The 17,471-nt window shown below is 48.6% G+C and overlaps 6 protein-coding genes across 6 annotated transcripts; 2 read left to right on the top strand and 4 right to left on the bottom strand.

The window, feature by feature from the left end:
- Window positions 1-449: 449 nt before the first annotated feature.
- Window positions 450-1,306, top strand: EsH8_IV_001434 (SDR family oxidoreductase; the record flags this gene model as incomplete). Its single annotated transcript, XM_083266324.1, has 3 exons — window positions 450-899; window positions 950-1,065; window positions 1,135-1,306. 3 exons carry the CDS (start codon window positions 450-452, stop codon window positions 1,304-1,306), a joined length of 738 nt encoding a protein of 245 aa, XP_083125219.1.
- Window positions 1,307-1,902: 596 nt separating this feature from the next.
- Window positions 1,903-3,342, bottom strand: EsH8_IV_001433 (FAD-binding oxidoreductase; the record flags this gene model as incomplete). The annotated part of the gene is made up of 1 exon (XM_083266323.1): window positions 1,903-3,342. One exon carries the CDS (start codon window positions 3,340-3,342, stop codon window positions 1,903-1,905), a length of 1,440 nt encoding a protein of 479 aa, XP_083125218.1.
- Window positions 3,343-4,861: 1,519 nt separating this feature from the next.
- Window positions 4,862-6,865, top strand: EsH8_IV_001432 (cytochrome P450; the record flags this gene model as incomplete). Its single annotated transcript, XM_083266322.1, has 7 exons — window positions 4,862-5,009; window positions 5,075-5,119; window positions 5,193-5,279; window positions 5,338-5,460; window positions 5,529-5,947; window positions 6,010-6,596; window positions 6,667-6,865. The coding sequence occupies 7 exons, from the start codon at window positions 4,862-4,864 to the stop codon at window positions 6,863-6,865; spliced, it is 1,608 nt and encodes a 535-aa protein (XP_083125217.1).
- A 405-nt stretch (window positions 6,866-7,270) lies between these two features.
- Window positions 7,271-8,277, bottom strand: EsH8_IV_001431 (concanavalin A-like lectin/glucanase domain-containing protein; the record flags this gene model as incomplete). The annotated part of the gene is made up of 2 exons (XM_083266321.1): window positions 7,271-7,916; window positions 7,973-8,277. 2 exons carry the CDS (start codon window positions 8,275-8,277, stop codon window positions 7,271-7,273), a joined length of 951 nt encoding a protein of 316 aa, XP_083125216.1.
- Window positions 8,278-9,549: 1,272 nt separating this feature from the next.
- Window positions 9,550-12,772, bottom strand: EsH8_IV_001430 (uncharacterized protein; the record flags this gene model as incomplete). The annotated part of the gene is made up of 5 exons (XM_083266320.1): window positions 9,550-9,767; window positions 9,829-11,599; window positions 11,656-11,764; window positions 11,813-11,942; window positions 11,992-12,772. The coding sequence occupies 5 exons, from the start codon at window positions 12,770-12,772 to the stop codon at window positions 9,550-9,552; spliced, it is 3,009 nt and encodes a 1,002-aa protein (XP_083125215.1).
- A 1,441-nt stretch (window positions 12,773-14,213) lies between these two features.
- Window positions 14,214-16,405, bottom strand: EsH8_IV_001429 (uncharacterized protein; the record flags this gene model as incomplete). Its single annotated transcript, XM_083266319.1, has 2 exons — window positions 14,214-15,635; window positions 15,797-16,405. 2 exons carry the CDS (start codon window positions 16,403-16,405, stop codon window positions 14,214-14,216), a joined length of 2,031 nt encoding a protein of 676 aa, XP_083125214.1.
- Window positions 16,406-17,471: the final 1,066 nt, after the last annotated feature.

The raw sequence follows: 17,471 nt of genomic DNA, 5'->3' as shown, positions 1-17,471 counted from the left end.
CTATCGGCGCGATTACTATGGGTACACTTGCCGAAAAGTTGACATGACGGACCCTAGGTTGGAGTGTTTCAGACTAGGTGTCGCCGATTCAACGAAAACAGGGCGCCACATGAGGAGTCTTTCTCTAAGCCCGAGAAAATGAGGGGAACACCCAAAGTTGACAGAGCACCGTAAACCAACACACAATCCTGCCACCAACGGCTCGTTGGCTTGGTCCTCCTGTCTGGTAAGCATTGATCATGGATCTTGATGTTTACAATTTGTCAGCCAGTCGGAGGCTTATGAGCAACTATTGTAATCCATTAATGTCCGGGGCGGGGACTGAGATTGATATCAAGAGTACTTGACCCCAATCAGACTCGATTGACCAAATTCACCACCTCCGACATCTCCCCTGCATTACCCGACCTATCACACCATCAAGAGCAACCCGCGACGAAGACGACAATATGGCTTCGACTATCGTGCTCATCACCGGCGCTAACAGAGGCATTGGCAAGGGTCTTCTCCAGCGGTACCTGGCTAAGCCCAACCACACCGTCGTCGGCACAGTCCGGGACCCGGGCCACGAGTCAGCAAAGGCGCTTGCAGAGCTCCCCAAGGGCGAGGGATCTTCGCTCGTCGTCGTCAAGTTCGATGTCACCAGCAAGACCGACGGGATTGAGGCGGTGAAGCAGCTTGAAGCCCAGGGTATCGACCACTTGGACATCGTCATCGCCAATGCCGGTGTGTGCTTCGCCTGGCCCAAGGTCTCTGAAATTACCGTTGAGGAGATTGAAGGCCACTACGTGCCGAACGTTTATGGCCTTATCTTCACGTACCAGGCAACTCTTCCCTTGTTGAAGAAGTCTAAGAATGGAAAGTGGATTACCATTGGCTCCTGCTCTGCCTGGCTCACGGTATTTGCTCCCGAGGACCCTGCATCCCTCCGCATGGACTAACCTTTTAGAACCAACTCGACATGCCGAATGCGGCTTATGGCACTTCAAAGGTCGTTGGACACTGGCTCACCAAGTCAATCCACCGCGAGGAGCCGGAACTGGTTGCGTTCCCTATTGACCCGGGGTAAACATTCCCCGAAACCGTGTGCATGGGCATGCATGTGAGAGACACAAAAACTGACTGTCATCTTAGTTGGGTCCAGACTGATCTCGGAAACAACGGTGCTCACTATTTCGGACACGAACAGGCGCCCTTGTCGGTCGGCGATGTCACTGACGGAATTATCAAGGTCGTCGAGGAAGCCACTCGAGAGAGCCATGGCGGAAAGCTGGTCCAGTGGGATGGTGCTGTGCTACCTTGGTGATTAGATACCACCGGCTTTCTTGTACTCTACTTTCGGAGCTATAGTTTGGAATATTTGCGTTCGGAGAAATACACTCCATTGACAAATGCGTCTTGATATTTCACGCTTTCACTCCATAAAAATTTGTGAGAAATCAAAAACACCGATCTTGTTACACTGATCTGGCCTGCCATGCCCCCGACGTATTGAAAGTTACAGGGCTTATGATGACATGTTGGCTAGTATGGATACAGCAGCAGAACTTCTTCTGCTACTTACATCAAGAAGGTAAGATTAATAGAGTATAGTTCAAACTAAGACCGGTATAAACGAGCGTAAAGAGTTTTTGAAAGCATCAATGTTCTTATTTTTATTCACATGAAGGCAAGGAACACAAGTAGTCAAATAGTGCTTTCGTACCACAAATACGAATACTTCACGACAATGGTAATGTATTTTTGAAAAGAACAGAGCAGGACAAAAACAGGTGCAAAAAGAATAAAAAAACACGTGTGTGAACACGGGAAAAGAACTTGAATCTCTAGAGTGTGCAAAACTTCCAAAATAGACTGGTCAATGCAGGATTAAGGGCTTCCAAACCGTTAGTCTCCTTTGGTCTAGCGCTTTTTGCAAATCCGCCCATCGGAGGCAACTGTCACCTCGTCCGCTCCGACAGAGGTGTGGGCGTATAAAATAAATTCAGGGTCGTATGTCCTCTTCACCCGCAGGAGCTCGTCGTAGTTCGCGCCGTAGTAATCCGCCTTCCAGTCAGCGTTGTCAAATGTGCCCTCGTTCATGTAAGACCCACCACCGGGTGTCAGGGGTTTGAGGCGATCCTGGAAGCCGTTCACCTGGGCCTGGATGTCTTGTATCGTCGAGACAGAAGAAGTGGGGTCAAATAGAACATCAATGTTCAGCCAGTAGAGGGAGTCCCTCCAGGCTGGAAGGACCGCGTTGGTACCGGGCTTGTTCCCTGCACGCGCGTGCGTAACGTTTGCTGCAATGCCGTTCACGCGTATCGATGGCAACCCTGAGTTGACAATATCACGCAGAACAGAAACAAGATTAGTGGCGTTGTGCTCAACTGTAGAGCGTTGAATGAGACGGCCACCAATAACGTCGTTTGTTGTGTAGGGCCCATAAGGAGGGGCGCCGGTATAATGCTCATAGTGTTCGTAGAAGCTTATGCGATCACTGGTCTCGTAGGCTGACGGCACCACCTTCAGTCTGGAAAGCTCCTGAATGAAAGGGTCCAAAGCATCGGCCACAACAGATGCATTTCCTCCTGGCAATGTAGCAAAGGCAATGCTGAAGGATGTGTTCGTGAAGCCCCAGACGGTGGTGAAACCCGGGATCTGGTCGAGAACTAGCAAATGCTTTTGCCATGCCTCGATCGCAGCCCAGAAGGAACTCTCCTCTGTCTTATCGAATGCGAGGGATCCTCCTGCAACACGTCCATCAGGGTGCGCCTTGGTTGTCAGAGAGAGAACAACGGCGTAGTTGCCGGCACCTCCGCCACTAAGAGCCCAGTAGAGATCAGAGTTCTGAGTACGCGAGGCCACAAGATGTCTCCCCTCGGTAGTCACTACCTCAAACTCAAGCGTGTTATCGGCGGCAAGGCCATAAGTGGCTCCCAGAGGGCCATGGCCGGCACCTTGCACATAACCACCGGCCATTCCGACAGTGGGGCAGAAACCGCCAACGACTCGTAAGCCATGTCCAGCAGCAGCCGCGTAGGCCTCAAAAAACTGGACACCGGCAGACACCTTGGCTGCAGGGCCAGTGTATGCGGTGCTGCTATAGTTGAAGAATGTGATATTCTTGAGGTTGTGCGTCCACAGAGCCAGGGACCCCTCGCCGTTTGATCTGCCGATGTAATCGTGGCCAGTATTCTTAATACTGACTCGCACGTTGTTTTTCTTGGCGAAGTTAAGTCCGGTGATGACATCTGCGGCACTGCTAACATTTATGGCGTAAGATGCAATATTTCCCAAAGTACACGTTGCGTTCGGGCCATCGTACGGGCTGCAGGTATTGTTCAGCCAGTACGGAGACATGACATTCACAGGGTCTGTGAAGCTGTTGCTTAGATATCAGCAAATGATCATCCGTAAGATGAGATGCAAGGTGCATTGCATGAAGCACTCACTATGTTAGGGGTTCAGTCCATCTCTTCTGCAAGTCGACACAAGCAGCAGCGTCGTACGCGGAACCATGGCAGACCCGTGCCAGAGGCTTTCCAGCAATGAGTCTACCTCCAATTGTCCGATTCAATCTGTTCCAATCACCTGGGCCCGGCCACTGGAAGTCTCCCGGTAGGTAACGACACCCTGCCAGTTGTGTGGAGCCGTTCAAAGGCACGGCAATTACTGGGGGCAGAGGTGACAAGGCCACGGCCGTGACCAAAAGAAATAATGCATGAGCATGCATGTTTGAAGAATTGGTGTCCCAGTAAGTCGATGTTGGGGGAAAAGTGCTATCTGTAAAGAAAGCCTGTAAATGCTGAGGAACTGACGGAGACAAATTTCGAGATCGGCGGATTGGACGTTAAGAGATGCTGATGTTCAACTTTATTACGATTTCCACAATACAGGCAGCATCCTCCATGCCCAGCACAAAACCCTCACTAACTCGAACTATCGAAACATTGGCATCAAAATAGGGGCTGAAGATACCCCGTCTGCGGTGTATGACGGAGTGAGATCCAGGGCTGAAGGACTGCGCGCGGGTCATTCGGAAGGAAGAGATATTGTTTTTTTCCAAGCCACCATCATCCTCTTGACTAGGGTTCGAGGATCCCACGGAAAGCTGACTCAGTCCATCTTCAACTAACATGCATTTGGTGACTTCAGTAACCTGGAGTTTTTCCTCCCGTTGCAAGCATCTTGAGAATCGCGTGCTTGGCACCAAAGCCATACAGGGCTAGGTCAGGGAGACGCCTATCGTCAAGTGGGCCGGTCTATTAACGCATCTGAGTCGGGCGAGAGTCAAGCTAATGATTACCATACATGATAAGCCATATGCTTCCTAGAGCAGGCAGACGCGGACCGTTGCACTGGGCGCCTTTGCCGACCAGCCGCTGATGCTTGCATGCATTCGTGAACCCAGGATGCTGGTGGTGGATCCTGCTGACCGTACATGATCACGTGCTTACGGGGGTTATATATTCGCCAGGCTGACCTCGGGCCGCCCCGTTTGCGCCGCCTGCACCGCTATAATCTGACATGATTCAGAGTCCCGGTCATTGAGATAAGGCTTGCCTTTCTATGGAAAGGTTTATGATCCTTCTGCTGCAAAGACCTCGCTTGCACTAAGCTGTGTAGATGCAAGCAACCTTTAGGTTTATTGTGCCAAATGGGGGCTGCATTACATGAAATTATTGCATGAAGGAGCTTGTGTTCGGAGGAGGCCGCGATGCACTGAAGAGAGTACTACAATTATAATGAACAGGCCCATCGGCGTCGTTGGTAACGGCTTTCATCTGTTCTATCGGACTGCCCTGCTAGGTGTCGATTATCCCTCCAGGCCTTTTTTTCTACAACAGATTTTCACTAGAAAAAAAGAAAATTTCCAATTATGTTGGCGTTTGAAGCATTCCTCCAGCAACCCTGGGTGGCAAGCGTGTTCAGCGCCTGGAAGGAGCAAGGGCTATTCAGCCTTCCATCGCTATACTTCGCCATAGCACTATGGTTCGCGTACCTTGCCTCTCTTACTGTATATCGATGTAAGACTCAATGAGCTTTTAATGACTTCCATACCCGAGAGCCCTTGAATAAGCTGATTGTATAGTGGCGCTTTCTCCTCTCTCGGGACTTCCTGGACCCAAGTTGGCGGGTAAGATTGTCCTTACACCGACTACATCTAAGTCACATATAGGATTTGCTAAAAACACTCTTTTCTCTTGTAGCCGTGACATACTGGTATGAAATCTATTATGATGTCTTTTTGGGGGGCCAATATTATCGAAAGATCGCGCAAATGCACGAAAAGTACGGTAAGCTTCCCCGTCACCTCCACTCGTCAAAAAGCCAAGACTTAGATCTTCACTGCAGGTCCAATCGTTCGGATCAACCCCCACGAGGTCCACTTCAACGACCCAGAATTCATTGATTCCATCTTCCCGGGATCGGGTAGAAAGACCAACAAGTACTTCTTCACGGGAAGGCGAACCGGAAGTAAGGACACCCCTATTGTAACCGTGAGCTTTGTATCCACAACGGCATCCTGACCATTCTTGTCATAGCTGCGGAGTCCATTGTTGCAACAATCGACCATGACATGCATCGTAGGCGGCGGAACGCTATTAGCGGTTTCTTCTCCACTGCTAGTATTCGCCGATTGGAGCCCATTATTCAGAGCCACTTGACAAAGTTTCTCAGCAGGTTGGAAGCAGCCGGGAAGACTGGTGAAATTCTGCCCTTGCACTATGTCTTCCGGGCTTTCACAAGTGACTTGATCACTGAGTACGCATTTGGTGACTCGTTCCATTTCCTGGACAAAAAGGATTTTGCCATGCCCTACATGCAATCTACGGATGTTTTTTTCATTCTTAACCACACATTCTGCCATTTCCCCTGGGTCGGTACCCTGCTGGCGCTGGCACCCCCATGGGCTGTAAAGACATTCATCCCATCTTTGACGGAGATGTGGGACAAGCAAATGGTACGTGCGGCAACCAAAACAAACAATCGATCCGGTTGCAATAATGACTAACGTCAAGGCAGATGTGGATTGAGAAAGTTGAGGACATCAGAAACTCAAAGAACCCCGAAAGTGTCAAAAACACTATCTTTGAAGGCATTTTGAACAGCAAGCTTCCAGAAGAGGAAAAGACCATTGCCAGGCTCGCACACGAGGCACAACTGGTCGTCTTTGCTGGCGAAGGCACGACGGCGTACACCCTCCAGGCCGCCATCTTTCAACTTCTTTCGGATCCTTCGATCTTTGAGAAGGTCAAGGCTGAGGTTACCAAGGCTCTGCCGGATCCAAATGAGGCGCCGACCTTCTCCAAAGTGGAGAAACTACCATACTTGAGCGCCGTCATCCAAGAGACCGTTCGTGTCCACCCTGGCGTCGTCTCGCGCTTACCCCGAGTTTCGCCGGAGGTACCAACCGTGTACCAAGACAAGAAAAAGGGCAAAGAATACGTTCTCCCACCAGGTACATCGACGAACATGACCACCCAGATTTCACACATGAACCCGGATGCCTTTGAAGAGTCACATGAGTTCCGTCCGCAAAGGTGGATCGACAACCCCAGGCTCGACAAAGCATTCATCGGATTTGCCAGAGGAACGAGAAACTGCATCGGGTAGGTTCAACCATTCCCTCATCAGCTGTGTTTGATAACATTCATTGGACTAGACTGACATGTTTTTCAGGATGAATTTTGCCCGTCAGGAAATGTCCATGGTTCTGGCATCCATTGTTCGCAAGTACGACATTTACCGAGGACAAGACGGACCGACTTTGGAGTTATATGATACGACGAGAGAAAGAGACATAGATATCAACCAGGATTACATCATTCCTTTCCCAGCACGAGGAAGCCCTGGTCTGCGTGTCAAGGTGCGGAACTAGAGGTGAGAACTCGGAGCCAGCTTTCTCGGCCTGAAGTTTGCCATGGATCAACAAAACAATGGCAGGTAAGGCCAAATACATAGCAATCAATGAACAATACCTTACTTGACGATCGTGAAGAAAATGGGATGAAAATGATAATCATTTAAATAGTGCCATAATGAGCGTGGGAACCCGAATCACTACCTTCTAAATATAGTACGCATATTTACAACAATTGACATACGGACATCGGTATACCACTAGGTTATAGCCCGCACTAACACAAGCTACGCAAAGAAAATAATACTGCAGTATTTACAACTCAACAGCCTCGCTTTTGCGAAATAACTAACCACCTTTGCCTAAAGAACCTGGCGCCTACGCTCCTGCGCCGTCAAATAAGCCTATTTTCAGTACAGAGACCTAGTACGTGTTGCCTAGTTGTGTGTGCGCCCAGTCGTTCTCAAACCTTTGCCAACCACCGTACTCCGGCTCACTTCCCATGAACAGTTGGTGCACGACCATATCGTAGTATCCATCTCTCGGAGTCTTCCCACCGCAAACATTGCCTCCCATCGCCACATTCAACAAGATAGTCATATCTCTCATAGGCCGCGTCCCAGGCGGAATATCCCCTTTCATCACAGGTCTTCCGTCGATATACCAGATCATCCTACCCTGCCCGGGTTGTCCACCTGGCTGCACCCACGCTAGGTCGTACCTAACAGGTCGGTACTGCATATCAGGAATTTTAGTGCCAAGAACGCGGTGTTTGTCAGGCTCGTGGTGCTGGCCCCAGTGAAGACACGAGTGGTTCTCACAGTCTCCGTTCCAGGTTTCGGCGATGTCAACTTCACCATCGGTAGGCCATGCGAATGGTTCCTGCGGAAGAAGCCAGAAAGCAGGCCAGATCCCCTCAGCACAGGGTGACAGAATTACAGCTGTCAAAACTCCCTGATCACGCGCTAGTGTCTGTCTGCTCACCAAACGGGCAGATGTGTATTTCTGCTCGGCCTGAGGACAGCCGTTGTTGGCGATGGCTCGGAGCACGAGCTTCCCATCCGGAGTGCTGTCCAAAGAATATCAGCCAATTAATTCCCAGTCTTTACGACTCACAAGACTCACTAGAAGACATTCTGCTGCTCGGCGGTGTAGTGCTGCAGCTCGTGGTTTCCCCAACCATCCGACCCATTCCCAATCTTCCCGTCCCAGTCCTGAGTTACCGGCACATCAGGTCTGAACTGAGGTTGCCAGTAGACATGGCCAGGCTGTCCTCCCGTCGGTTGCTGCTGCTGCGGTGGAGGAGCAAATTGTTGATGTTGCTGCTGAGGGGGCGGGGCTTGAGATTGCTGAGAGGCTTGAGACCCCGGCTCCGCAATCAGCTGCTCAACCTCATTCTTGAGACGTTTCAAGTGATCTTTCCAGCCCATGGTTTTGAGTCAAAAATCGCAACACAGATTGTCGATATAGATGTAAAAAGGAGTTCTAGCAGTCACTGGAAAATTTCTGTTCACCAAGAGAGGGGGCTTAATGAGGCGATGCCGACAACCGACTGGGTCTGACGTCACCTGACCGTGTGGGTCGTGGCTGAGCTGAACCGCCAAGCGTAATATTTTGTGCTTAGATTTCTTATCGTCTCCGTACACAACAACAGCATTTAATCTGGTGCCTCTTGATTGTAATCTTAAACATGCCTTATCCCCACTTGGGTACCTTGTTTTACTTTTCATAATAAACTGATGAGAGATTCAAGATCAGCACCAGATCTTGTCGGTTAAGGCTTCAAAACTTTAAACCCCACTGACAGCAGTTTTACAACACCCAGGCCGGAGGGGCCCCTGGCCGGACTCTTTCGCCTTTACCAGGTCCACCTCGCCCACAGCCCATTGCCCCTCTATCATTGCCACCTTTCAAGTCCACAACATGATGAATGATGCATATCTAGATGTTTGTGCCTCTGGTATCTTTCAATTTTTAGTAGCTGGCAGTCGAAGACATCCTTAACAAGATGAAGAAATCCGTGGCGCAAGAGGAGTTTATCAAAAGCAGAAAAATGTTAGCGAAGCAAAAACGAGAAAACTGTGATATATTACCACTTGCCCTTGTGACCAGGTTGTTTGCTTTGAATGCAAAGGGAAGCACGCTGGGCTGCGACTACCGGGGCACTACGGATCAGTAGGATGGGTGGAAGCTGAAGCTTGGATTAGTGGAGTAAGCGAAAAGAAGATCATCCAGAAAGGTTTGAAGCTAGTGTATTCTGATGACGAAGGATGTTAATTGGCAAGCACAAGATGGAAGGAGAAAGACAAATGAGGTGTGTTCATTCTGTCAGCGCGCCACCTTTCGTAAAGTTTTCCGTGGAGCTGAACAGTTGCAAGTCCCTTTCTAGAATCAATCCCCTCTATGATTTCTTAGAGATAGGGGAGCTAGGTTTCCGGCGCTGGCTCCAATACTTCAGAGCCACAGCAGTCGCAGATCATTGGGCCAGTCATGCCATGTTTCAATTCGGAAAGCGAGTTAGCGATTACAATTTGCTGTTGTGAAGGAGTAGGTAAGTTGTTAGGGTTGCTGCCCATCCAAATATATTCCTAAGAGTAATCTCAGCTAGTCCTTACTCTTCATTGTACCTGTTGTCCGTTATTGAACTGCTACTAACCATACTAACTCATTTCCAGAATACAGCAGTATAAACTTTCAATGTGTCAATAAGCCCCAAGTCTTTCTTCCCAAGAAGGCTGTGCTGTCTTTCCTGGTTTGCGGTAGCCCGATTGCAAAACATGGTCTGCTGATAGCTTGAACCCCTGAAGATAGGCACCCTCGTTGCCAAGTGCCCAAAGAGTAAGTGAAACAGTGTTATGCCCGTTGTAGTTAAGAATGCCCTCCGGAACTGGGAAGCGTGTCTGTGGCCCGAGGTGGTTGACTATGCAAAGGTCAGCGAATTTTTTCTTGCCTTAATCAAGACAAGTGAATGTTTAAGTTACCGTATTTGCCAAATTGGTACCCGTTGACAAAAATTTGCGCGCGGAAAACACTAGGCTCTCCAGTGCTCGTGGTCACATTAGCTATGACAAAACTCAACGGTATGTCATAGCCAACCGGCAAACTGAGAGTAAACTCAGTCTGGTAGAAAGCAATACCGGGATTCTTAATGCCCTCAAAGGGGGAAACAGATGTCCAGTTTGAAGTGGGGGCGCCTGGGAGATGGTAGCCCTGGCGTTCAGCGTAGAAGGCTCCTTCGTTCAAGGGACCACGTGTCTTATCAACATAATTCTCCCCACCAAAGTTTCCAGTCAGTTTCCAGGATATATCTGACTGTACGTGGCTATCCAGAGAAAAGTCCATGATACCTCTTGGCAGCTTCATCGAATCAGATCGAACAAAGGAGTTCATTTCCATGCCCATGTGATCAATGACCACAGTGAAAACGTAAGATTTGTTTGCTTCCAGGGAATTCAAACTGAAAACTTGTGACATGTTTGCTGTGTGAGGGTCTCCTGCAAAGGAGCCCAACATAGTGCCATTAAGCCAAACCGAGTGGCCATATGCATACCCGCCCGATGTTGTTAGATTGAACGAAGTCTCTTTACCAGAAGCGACAAAATGGCCTCGGTATATAATCGAACCGCCATGGTAGCCATAATCACTGCAATAGAGTGATGTAGGCGTTGTCAGATTTCGAGGGTTGTTGCTTTGGCCCAAAGATGCTTCGGTCCAGGCAGAGTCGTCGTAAGTGTTTGAAACTTCGGGAAGTGAATCCAGGGAGTACCATTGTAAAGCAGTGAGGTCAGGCAGGCTGAAAGTGGGCTCCTCAAAGATTACTTCAGCTTGTATTCTACCGTTACTTCTCTCAACGCCAGTAGCCAAGCGACCATTGAAGCTGATTGAAGCGTTCTCTGGGATTCCGCCCAGAATCTCGAGGGTCACCGTCGCGTTCAGATCTCCAACTAAGTGAAGAACACCATCTGAAAATGTCGCATTCCGAATAAGGTAGGGGCCTTTGGCGATTATAGAGGATATCCCTTGTGACGGAGCAATAAGTCCAGTGCCTTCATCAGGAAGGTCAAGAATCCAGTGCTTGTAAGCGTCGTTCCGCCACAGAAGATGGACCTCGAGGCCATCGAAGTGTACAATCTGTCGTTTTTCTTGAACATGCCAGTGAATAGCTCTGAACGTTCCAAAATGAGAACTTGTGGCGTTGGTGCTTTCGAAACGCGGCTTCCCCAAGGAAGACGATACGGCAAACTCATGTTCTTCGCCATCACCTCCATAAATGATCAGAATTGTCTTGTTCTTGTATTGTTTCCAGGTAAAGATCTCAGCCGATGAGTAGATCAAGTTGATTCCGCCCATGTCGTAGTCTGTGACGTGGATTTTAGAATCGCGTCCGTGCAAGGACAATTGACCCCCTAACTTGGGGATGGTGATATTGCCGACAGAGGTCGGTAATGTGAGCGTGTATGTAGTGCGGTTTATTGAAGTATAGTCGGCATGACGCAACACATAGAAGCGCGTTACATCGCCAACAATTGGGACAACTTGCAGTGCTGCAGTGCTAACAAATTCGTGGGCTGTGACATTCTGGGGAATAGCAGTGAGGTAAGCCTTGGAAGCATGAAGGAAATACGCTTGAACCTTGGCCTCGCTGTACTTTTCACGATCAATACCGCGGTTTTCTCTGATATATGCACCGTGATCGTAAGACGTGTAGCCCTCTGGATGGCCCATGTTGCCCCAGTTGGTGCCTCCATATGTCTATCATGTTCGTCAGTGAGAACCATATACTTTCGAAAGGAGCGGCTTCTAATTACCATGTAGAGATTGAGGATCTTGACTGATCGCGAGATGAGTTCTTTCAAAAACACGCGGGAGAAGTCCTGGTTGATCTTTGCAGCACACTTGTCCAGGCCGACACCGCCCCTGATATCATCAACAAGCGATTCTTCATATGGGAATGACTATGGTTACCATGGATCCGGAGCACCTCCTTGGTATTCCAAGACCGAGTACGGAGTGCTTGGGCTTTGCTGGAGATGCGATTGATAGGTGTAACTCAAGCTTAAAGGGGTCAGGTCTGTCCAATCAGTAGGGTTTCCACCTATACCTTCAAGTTAGCTTGGGCTAATGAGTGCTGCGGGCATACTCACATCCCCGGTAGAAAGGGTATGCATCGTGAGCGTAAATGTCGAGCTCTCCCTTGCCTGTTCCTGGAGCCCAGTTGCCCAATGGGACCATATCGTTACTAATCAGGGGAACGTTCACGCCATTCTGACGGAATTGATCTTTCATAAACTCCATATAATTCGGGTCGAGAAGTTTAACTGAATCCAGGGGGTTGTCTGTACCAACAGCCAGGCTGTATTCGTTCTCGGGCTGAACGAGAATGATCGGTCCGCCTTTCGTGATCTGGGCTTCTGAAATTACATCAAGCACTCTCGAAATGTACTTATTTGTCGCATTGATGTAATCAGGTGCCATTGATCTGAGTTCGCCTTTGTTGCGCTGCAACCATCCAGGAAAGCCACCTCCTGACAGTTCGGAGTTGATATATGGACCCGGTCTTGCGATGAGGTAGAGTCCAACTTCCACCGCGGCGTCGATAAACGGTTGGAGGTCGAACACGCCGTCCATACGGACTTCACCGGGCTTACCTTCAAGCAGAGCCCAGTTGACGTAGAATGAGACCGCGTTGTAGCCTAGAGCCTTGATTTTCTGGAGCACATCCAGCCAGAGATTGGTGGACGGAATTCTCCATGGATGAAACTCTCCAGAGAGAATGACGATTCGCTCCCCTCGGACAAAAAGTGAGTGTTTATCCCAAGTCACCAGAGTCTGTGCATTATGAGTGTCTTCTGCTCTGCTGAGATTGGCGTTTGTAAAAGGTGCGAAGAAAAGGGCTGCGAAAGCCAAAACAGAACTGAATTTCATTTTAAATAGTTCGTCTGAGTAAGCTACTGGTTTGACTTAGAAGTCGAGCATCGATACTACAAATCATGGACTAGTTATATACTTATAAAACCTCGCAGTTGTATCTCGGTTCATTCCTCGGACTAACATTACACGGAATTTGGTTTTATGTTATTTTACTCGTCATGTTGCATTCTCGCTCTCGCATCCAGGTGCATGCGGTGGACTTCTGCTTTCATAGCCTCATCTCAGTTCTGGATGTACCATTAATATCTATAGGGATGCTAGTTTTTTTTTTAGATAACCGTGACGACATTATTGGCACTTCGCCCTGACAATGTCTTCTCTGTTTTGGGGACAATGATTAATTGCAAAGTTTACGTCCACAATTTTAGCATCAGGTTCTGTAAAGAGACACTCTAGTTTCCGCGTATTTGAAAATAGAGGGTTGAGGTTGTAGCACACCATCAGGGCGCAAGCTCTAATAATTCAAAAAACATAGGGTACTTGCCGGCCCCCTGTAAGTCCGTACACCTCAGCGACGTCGTAATAGGGGCGGTAATTTGTGACTATTGCGTGTCTCTGGGTTTCTTTTGGAGATTTTCTTGCTTCGCTTTCGCATTCCATTACTGACGAAAGCAATCACGACTCCACATAAATATACGCGTGTAGATCATGATCTATACAAGACCAGCCGCTTACGATGACGCAATTACTTATCCAACAAGAAGTAGGCAGCATGCATGAAATCTGTCTGACGATTTGTTCGTCCTAGCATCCTAGTGTAGATCTCTTGGACAAGTGGACTACATGAACACGCGTATAAATGATAATTGTATTGGCAAGGGCTTCCGTTCGAATGAGGGATACGCGGGGTGTATGACAGCACGTGAGCCCTCTTTTTCCATGCCAAGTCTGCGCCAGAAGATATCCCACCGGGTGCCGATCGAACTCATGTTTTCCAGGATTTAGATACCGAGCTTTTGAATTCTTCTTTCGGACGAGACATTCATATACAGCAGGTCTCGCTAGAATCGATCGGAGACGCGTTATTAGACACACCGGCTGTTGAGGTCCAGCACCAATTTCACCACGAAAGCACTTTGCATTTCGCTTACCCCATTACCTTTATTTCTTCTACCACGCAAGGTCTTATCATAATCAGGCGACGAGACATGGTATCCTTGATTTCATAGGCAGATAAAATCGCTCGGGTCACTAGTGCACCGGTTCATCGAAACTGTAAGAAAGCTGAATTCTGCCATCTAAAGATTCAACAAGAACAATTGTAGCAGATATAGAAACTATCTTAATATTGCCATTAGTGACACTGCTAGTGCTGCGCATATTTTAGTTAATCTTGTTTAGTGCCTAAGAGATAATTGTGATTACCTAGTCTGCCTTTCTAATGGTATAAGAACAAGTATGAACATAACAACAATTATTTTTTTAATTTTAATCCCTAGAGGCCTTTCCAATAAATAGAGTTAGGCACAACAAAGTCTGCAACAAGTGGAGTACTAGCACTGCTGTTACCAATAAGCACCTGAAAGCTTCCCTTCTCCATCAGCCAAGAGCCAGATGTCTCGTCCCAAATGCTCGTGGCGTATTTCAGTGGAATAACAAGATGTGCAAGTTCTGTCTGCCCAGCTGAAAGGGATACTTTCTTAAATCCTTTCAACTCCTTGACAGGTCGAGAAAACCCAGAACTTGATGTTCTTCTCACGTAAACCTGAATTACCTCGCTGCCATCCATTTGCTTAGGGGTTGAAATATTTGTAACCACAACGTTGATGTTTAGCTGGCCATTTACGTCGTAGCCTTCAATATTGAGTTCCAAATGTTCCAGCTGAAAGGAGGTATATGACAATCCATGGCCGAATGGCCACTGTACTTCTCTTTTCGTTGTTTCGTAGAAGCGATAGCCCACATAGACACCTTCGTTGTAGAAGCATCGCCCAGCTTCGGACCGGAAGCTGAGAAATGCAGGATTGTCCTCAATGCGCCGAGGCCATGAAAGGGGCAGCTTTCCGCCGGGGTTTCTTCTACCCAATATAATATCAGCAAGACCATGTCCGCCTTCATTTCCGCTGTACCAGGCCTGCAGAATTGCTGGCGCCTCATCCCAGGGTCCTGCCACAGGAGTACCAGACTGGATCACTACAACGACGTTTGCGTTTACTGCGCAGATTCTCGAAATGAGCTCGCTTTGCCTGCCAGGCAGGTCATAACTAACGCGATCGGAACCTTCAGACTCCCATTCAGGTCCCAAACCCACGCATATTACAACCTGCTCGGTCGTTTTTGCAAGATTGACCGCGTTTTCTATTTCCAAGGTCTCGTCTGAACAGCGTGCACATCCAAAACGAACACCGCCTGCACCGAAAACCGGCGCTCCAGCTTTGTTCAAGTCCGATGTTGCCGCACTTCCAAATTCCAGTCTGAGCCTGTAAACCTTGTGGGCCTGGAGATCAACATATTCAATCTCTTCTATGCTGCCTGACCCGAAGAAGCTCTCTCCTCTGGTCTGATTCTCGGCATTTGATACCACAAGAATGTCGTCAAGAAAGAGGTTTGCTGTTCCGGCAACTGTAACACCGAATGCATATTTGTCCGCGTGCTTAACAACAAGGTCGGCCTCAATCGTAGCATAGATGATATTGTCCAGCGCTTCGGGATGGCTATAGTCGTACAACACAATGTTGGTATCGTCTAGTTCCAGCGATTCTATTTTAGTGCGACTTTGACTCGTGGTTGGCTTGTTGTAGATCTCCATTTGGAAACAACCTTTTTTCCCGCTGTTAGGTGCGGTGATCAGGTCTCCCATGACAGGCAGCATGTTGTATATATGACAGACTTCCGCAGAATCCACAGGCTTCTGAAGCTGCTCTTCAAGTGCATCAAGCACTGAAACGGATCGATAAGGCCGTAGGGAGGCTGAACCTCCACCACAGAAAAATGGACTTTTGAGATTTGGTCCAATAACTGCAATCTGGGCAATTATTAGCGTCTTCCACACTGAGCGGATTCAAACAACATTCGTACCTTCTTTGATGGATCCAACGGCAACAATCCATTTTCGTTTTTCAAAAGCACAGCACTTTCGGCCGACATCTCCCGTAAGATGTCTCGATCCTGTGCAGAATCGAGACAGACCTCCTTTCCAGACTCCGGGATACCTGACTGCGAGCATCGCTCCACCAGTTTGAGGACGGAGCTTACTCTTTTGTTGAGGGTAGCCTCGCTTATTTTACCCACGCTCAACGCCGTGGCAATCTTCTTTCCTCTCCATTCCGGTGGTCCTGGCATCTCGATATCCAGACCAGCATTTATAGCCTGCGCCGTGGAGTATGTTCCGAACCAATCGCTGATAATACAACCATCATAGCCCCATTCTGATCTTATGATGTCTTCCAGAATGTCGTTCTCGCTCATGTGTACGCCATTAACTCTGTTGTATGCTGTCATGAGGGCCCAAGGGTTGGCGTCTCGAATGGCAATTTGGAATGGAAGAAGGTAGATTTCTCGAAAGGCTCTGGGACTGATGATGCAATCCACCAAAGTACGCTGGTGCTCCATGTCATTGGCCACAAGGTGCTTGAAGGATGCTGCAATGTTGTCGTTTTGAACGTTGGAAATCAGAGCTGCTGCCATGATGCCGCTAAGCACAGGGTCCTCTGAGAAGGATTCGAAACCTCGACCACCGAGAGGGCTTCTAGAAAAGATGCACTATTCAGTATTTTGCCTAGAAAAATAAAATATGTTTAGCTACCTCTGGATATTTGCAGTTGGACCAAGCCAGACGTGGGCACTCTTTGCGCGGCATTCTCGGGCAATCAGCCTTCCAGCTTCTCCCATTAGGCGGACATCCCATGTTGCTGCAAGTGCAGTTCCACAGGGAAGGCAAGCAGCCGGTATGCTGTCGAAGAACTTTGTACCACGAACCCCGTTGGGCCCATCAGACATGCGAAGCGATGGGACAGACAAACGAGGGATACTTGCGGTGTGCCAAAAGTCGACGCCTGCGAGGGGTCAGTCAAGCCTCACTTCTCTCCTTCCATAATTCGCAGTGCCGAGAACTGGACATCAATTCCCTTACCTGACAGCAAGCTGATTTTTTCGCTGGTTGTCATATCCTCTAGCACGCCGTGCCAGTGTATTTGGGGTTTGCTCATCCTTGCTGTCACACAACTTTTCTGAACGCAACAGGATTATTGGGCAAGTTATCGGCGTAGGACAGAAAGAAAAAAAACGACAAAAGTATGCTCGGATTTTGACGCGTGACATATCATAAAAGGACGCGTGATCGCGACATGAATTGGGACGGACCATCAGTCATCCTATTCACAAAACCCTGATCGTGTTCTCGTCGGGGAACGTCGGCAAGATGATTGTATCCTTGAAATTTATTCCCTTGCCGAGTATCCCCGGACCATCAAACTGCTTCTACCCAATGAGAGATCTTGCCGAGTATCCCCGCTTAGCGTATATTCTGCTCCTGGTCTAGATCCCTTGACCCTATGGTCAGATGATGGCACCGACATGCTGGTACCGTACTTTCTCCACCAAACCACCTCCATGGTCCGGGGAAGCGGAGGTGGAAACTTTTCAGTGCAATCCGGGGGTTGGTTTCGATCTTGCATAAGCTACGTCCAAGCCGCCAAATGCCACCCTGAGTATAAGAAGAAAATCGTCCCAGCTTCTTGAGTAGATGAAATCC

Source organism: Colletotrichum jinshuiense, chromosome 4 (genome assembly GCF_051148585.1).
Source record: "Colletotrichum jinshuiense chromosome 4, complete sequence".
In the NCBI taxonomy this organism is placed as follows: domain Eukaryota; kingdom Fungi; phylum Ascomycota; class Sordariomycetes; order Glomerellales; family Glomerellaceae; genus Colletotrichum; species Colletotrichum jinshuiense.
The sequence above is the reverse complement of the archived record's forward strand: the minus strand, read 5'-3'. Positions and strand labels throughout refer to the sequence as shown.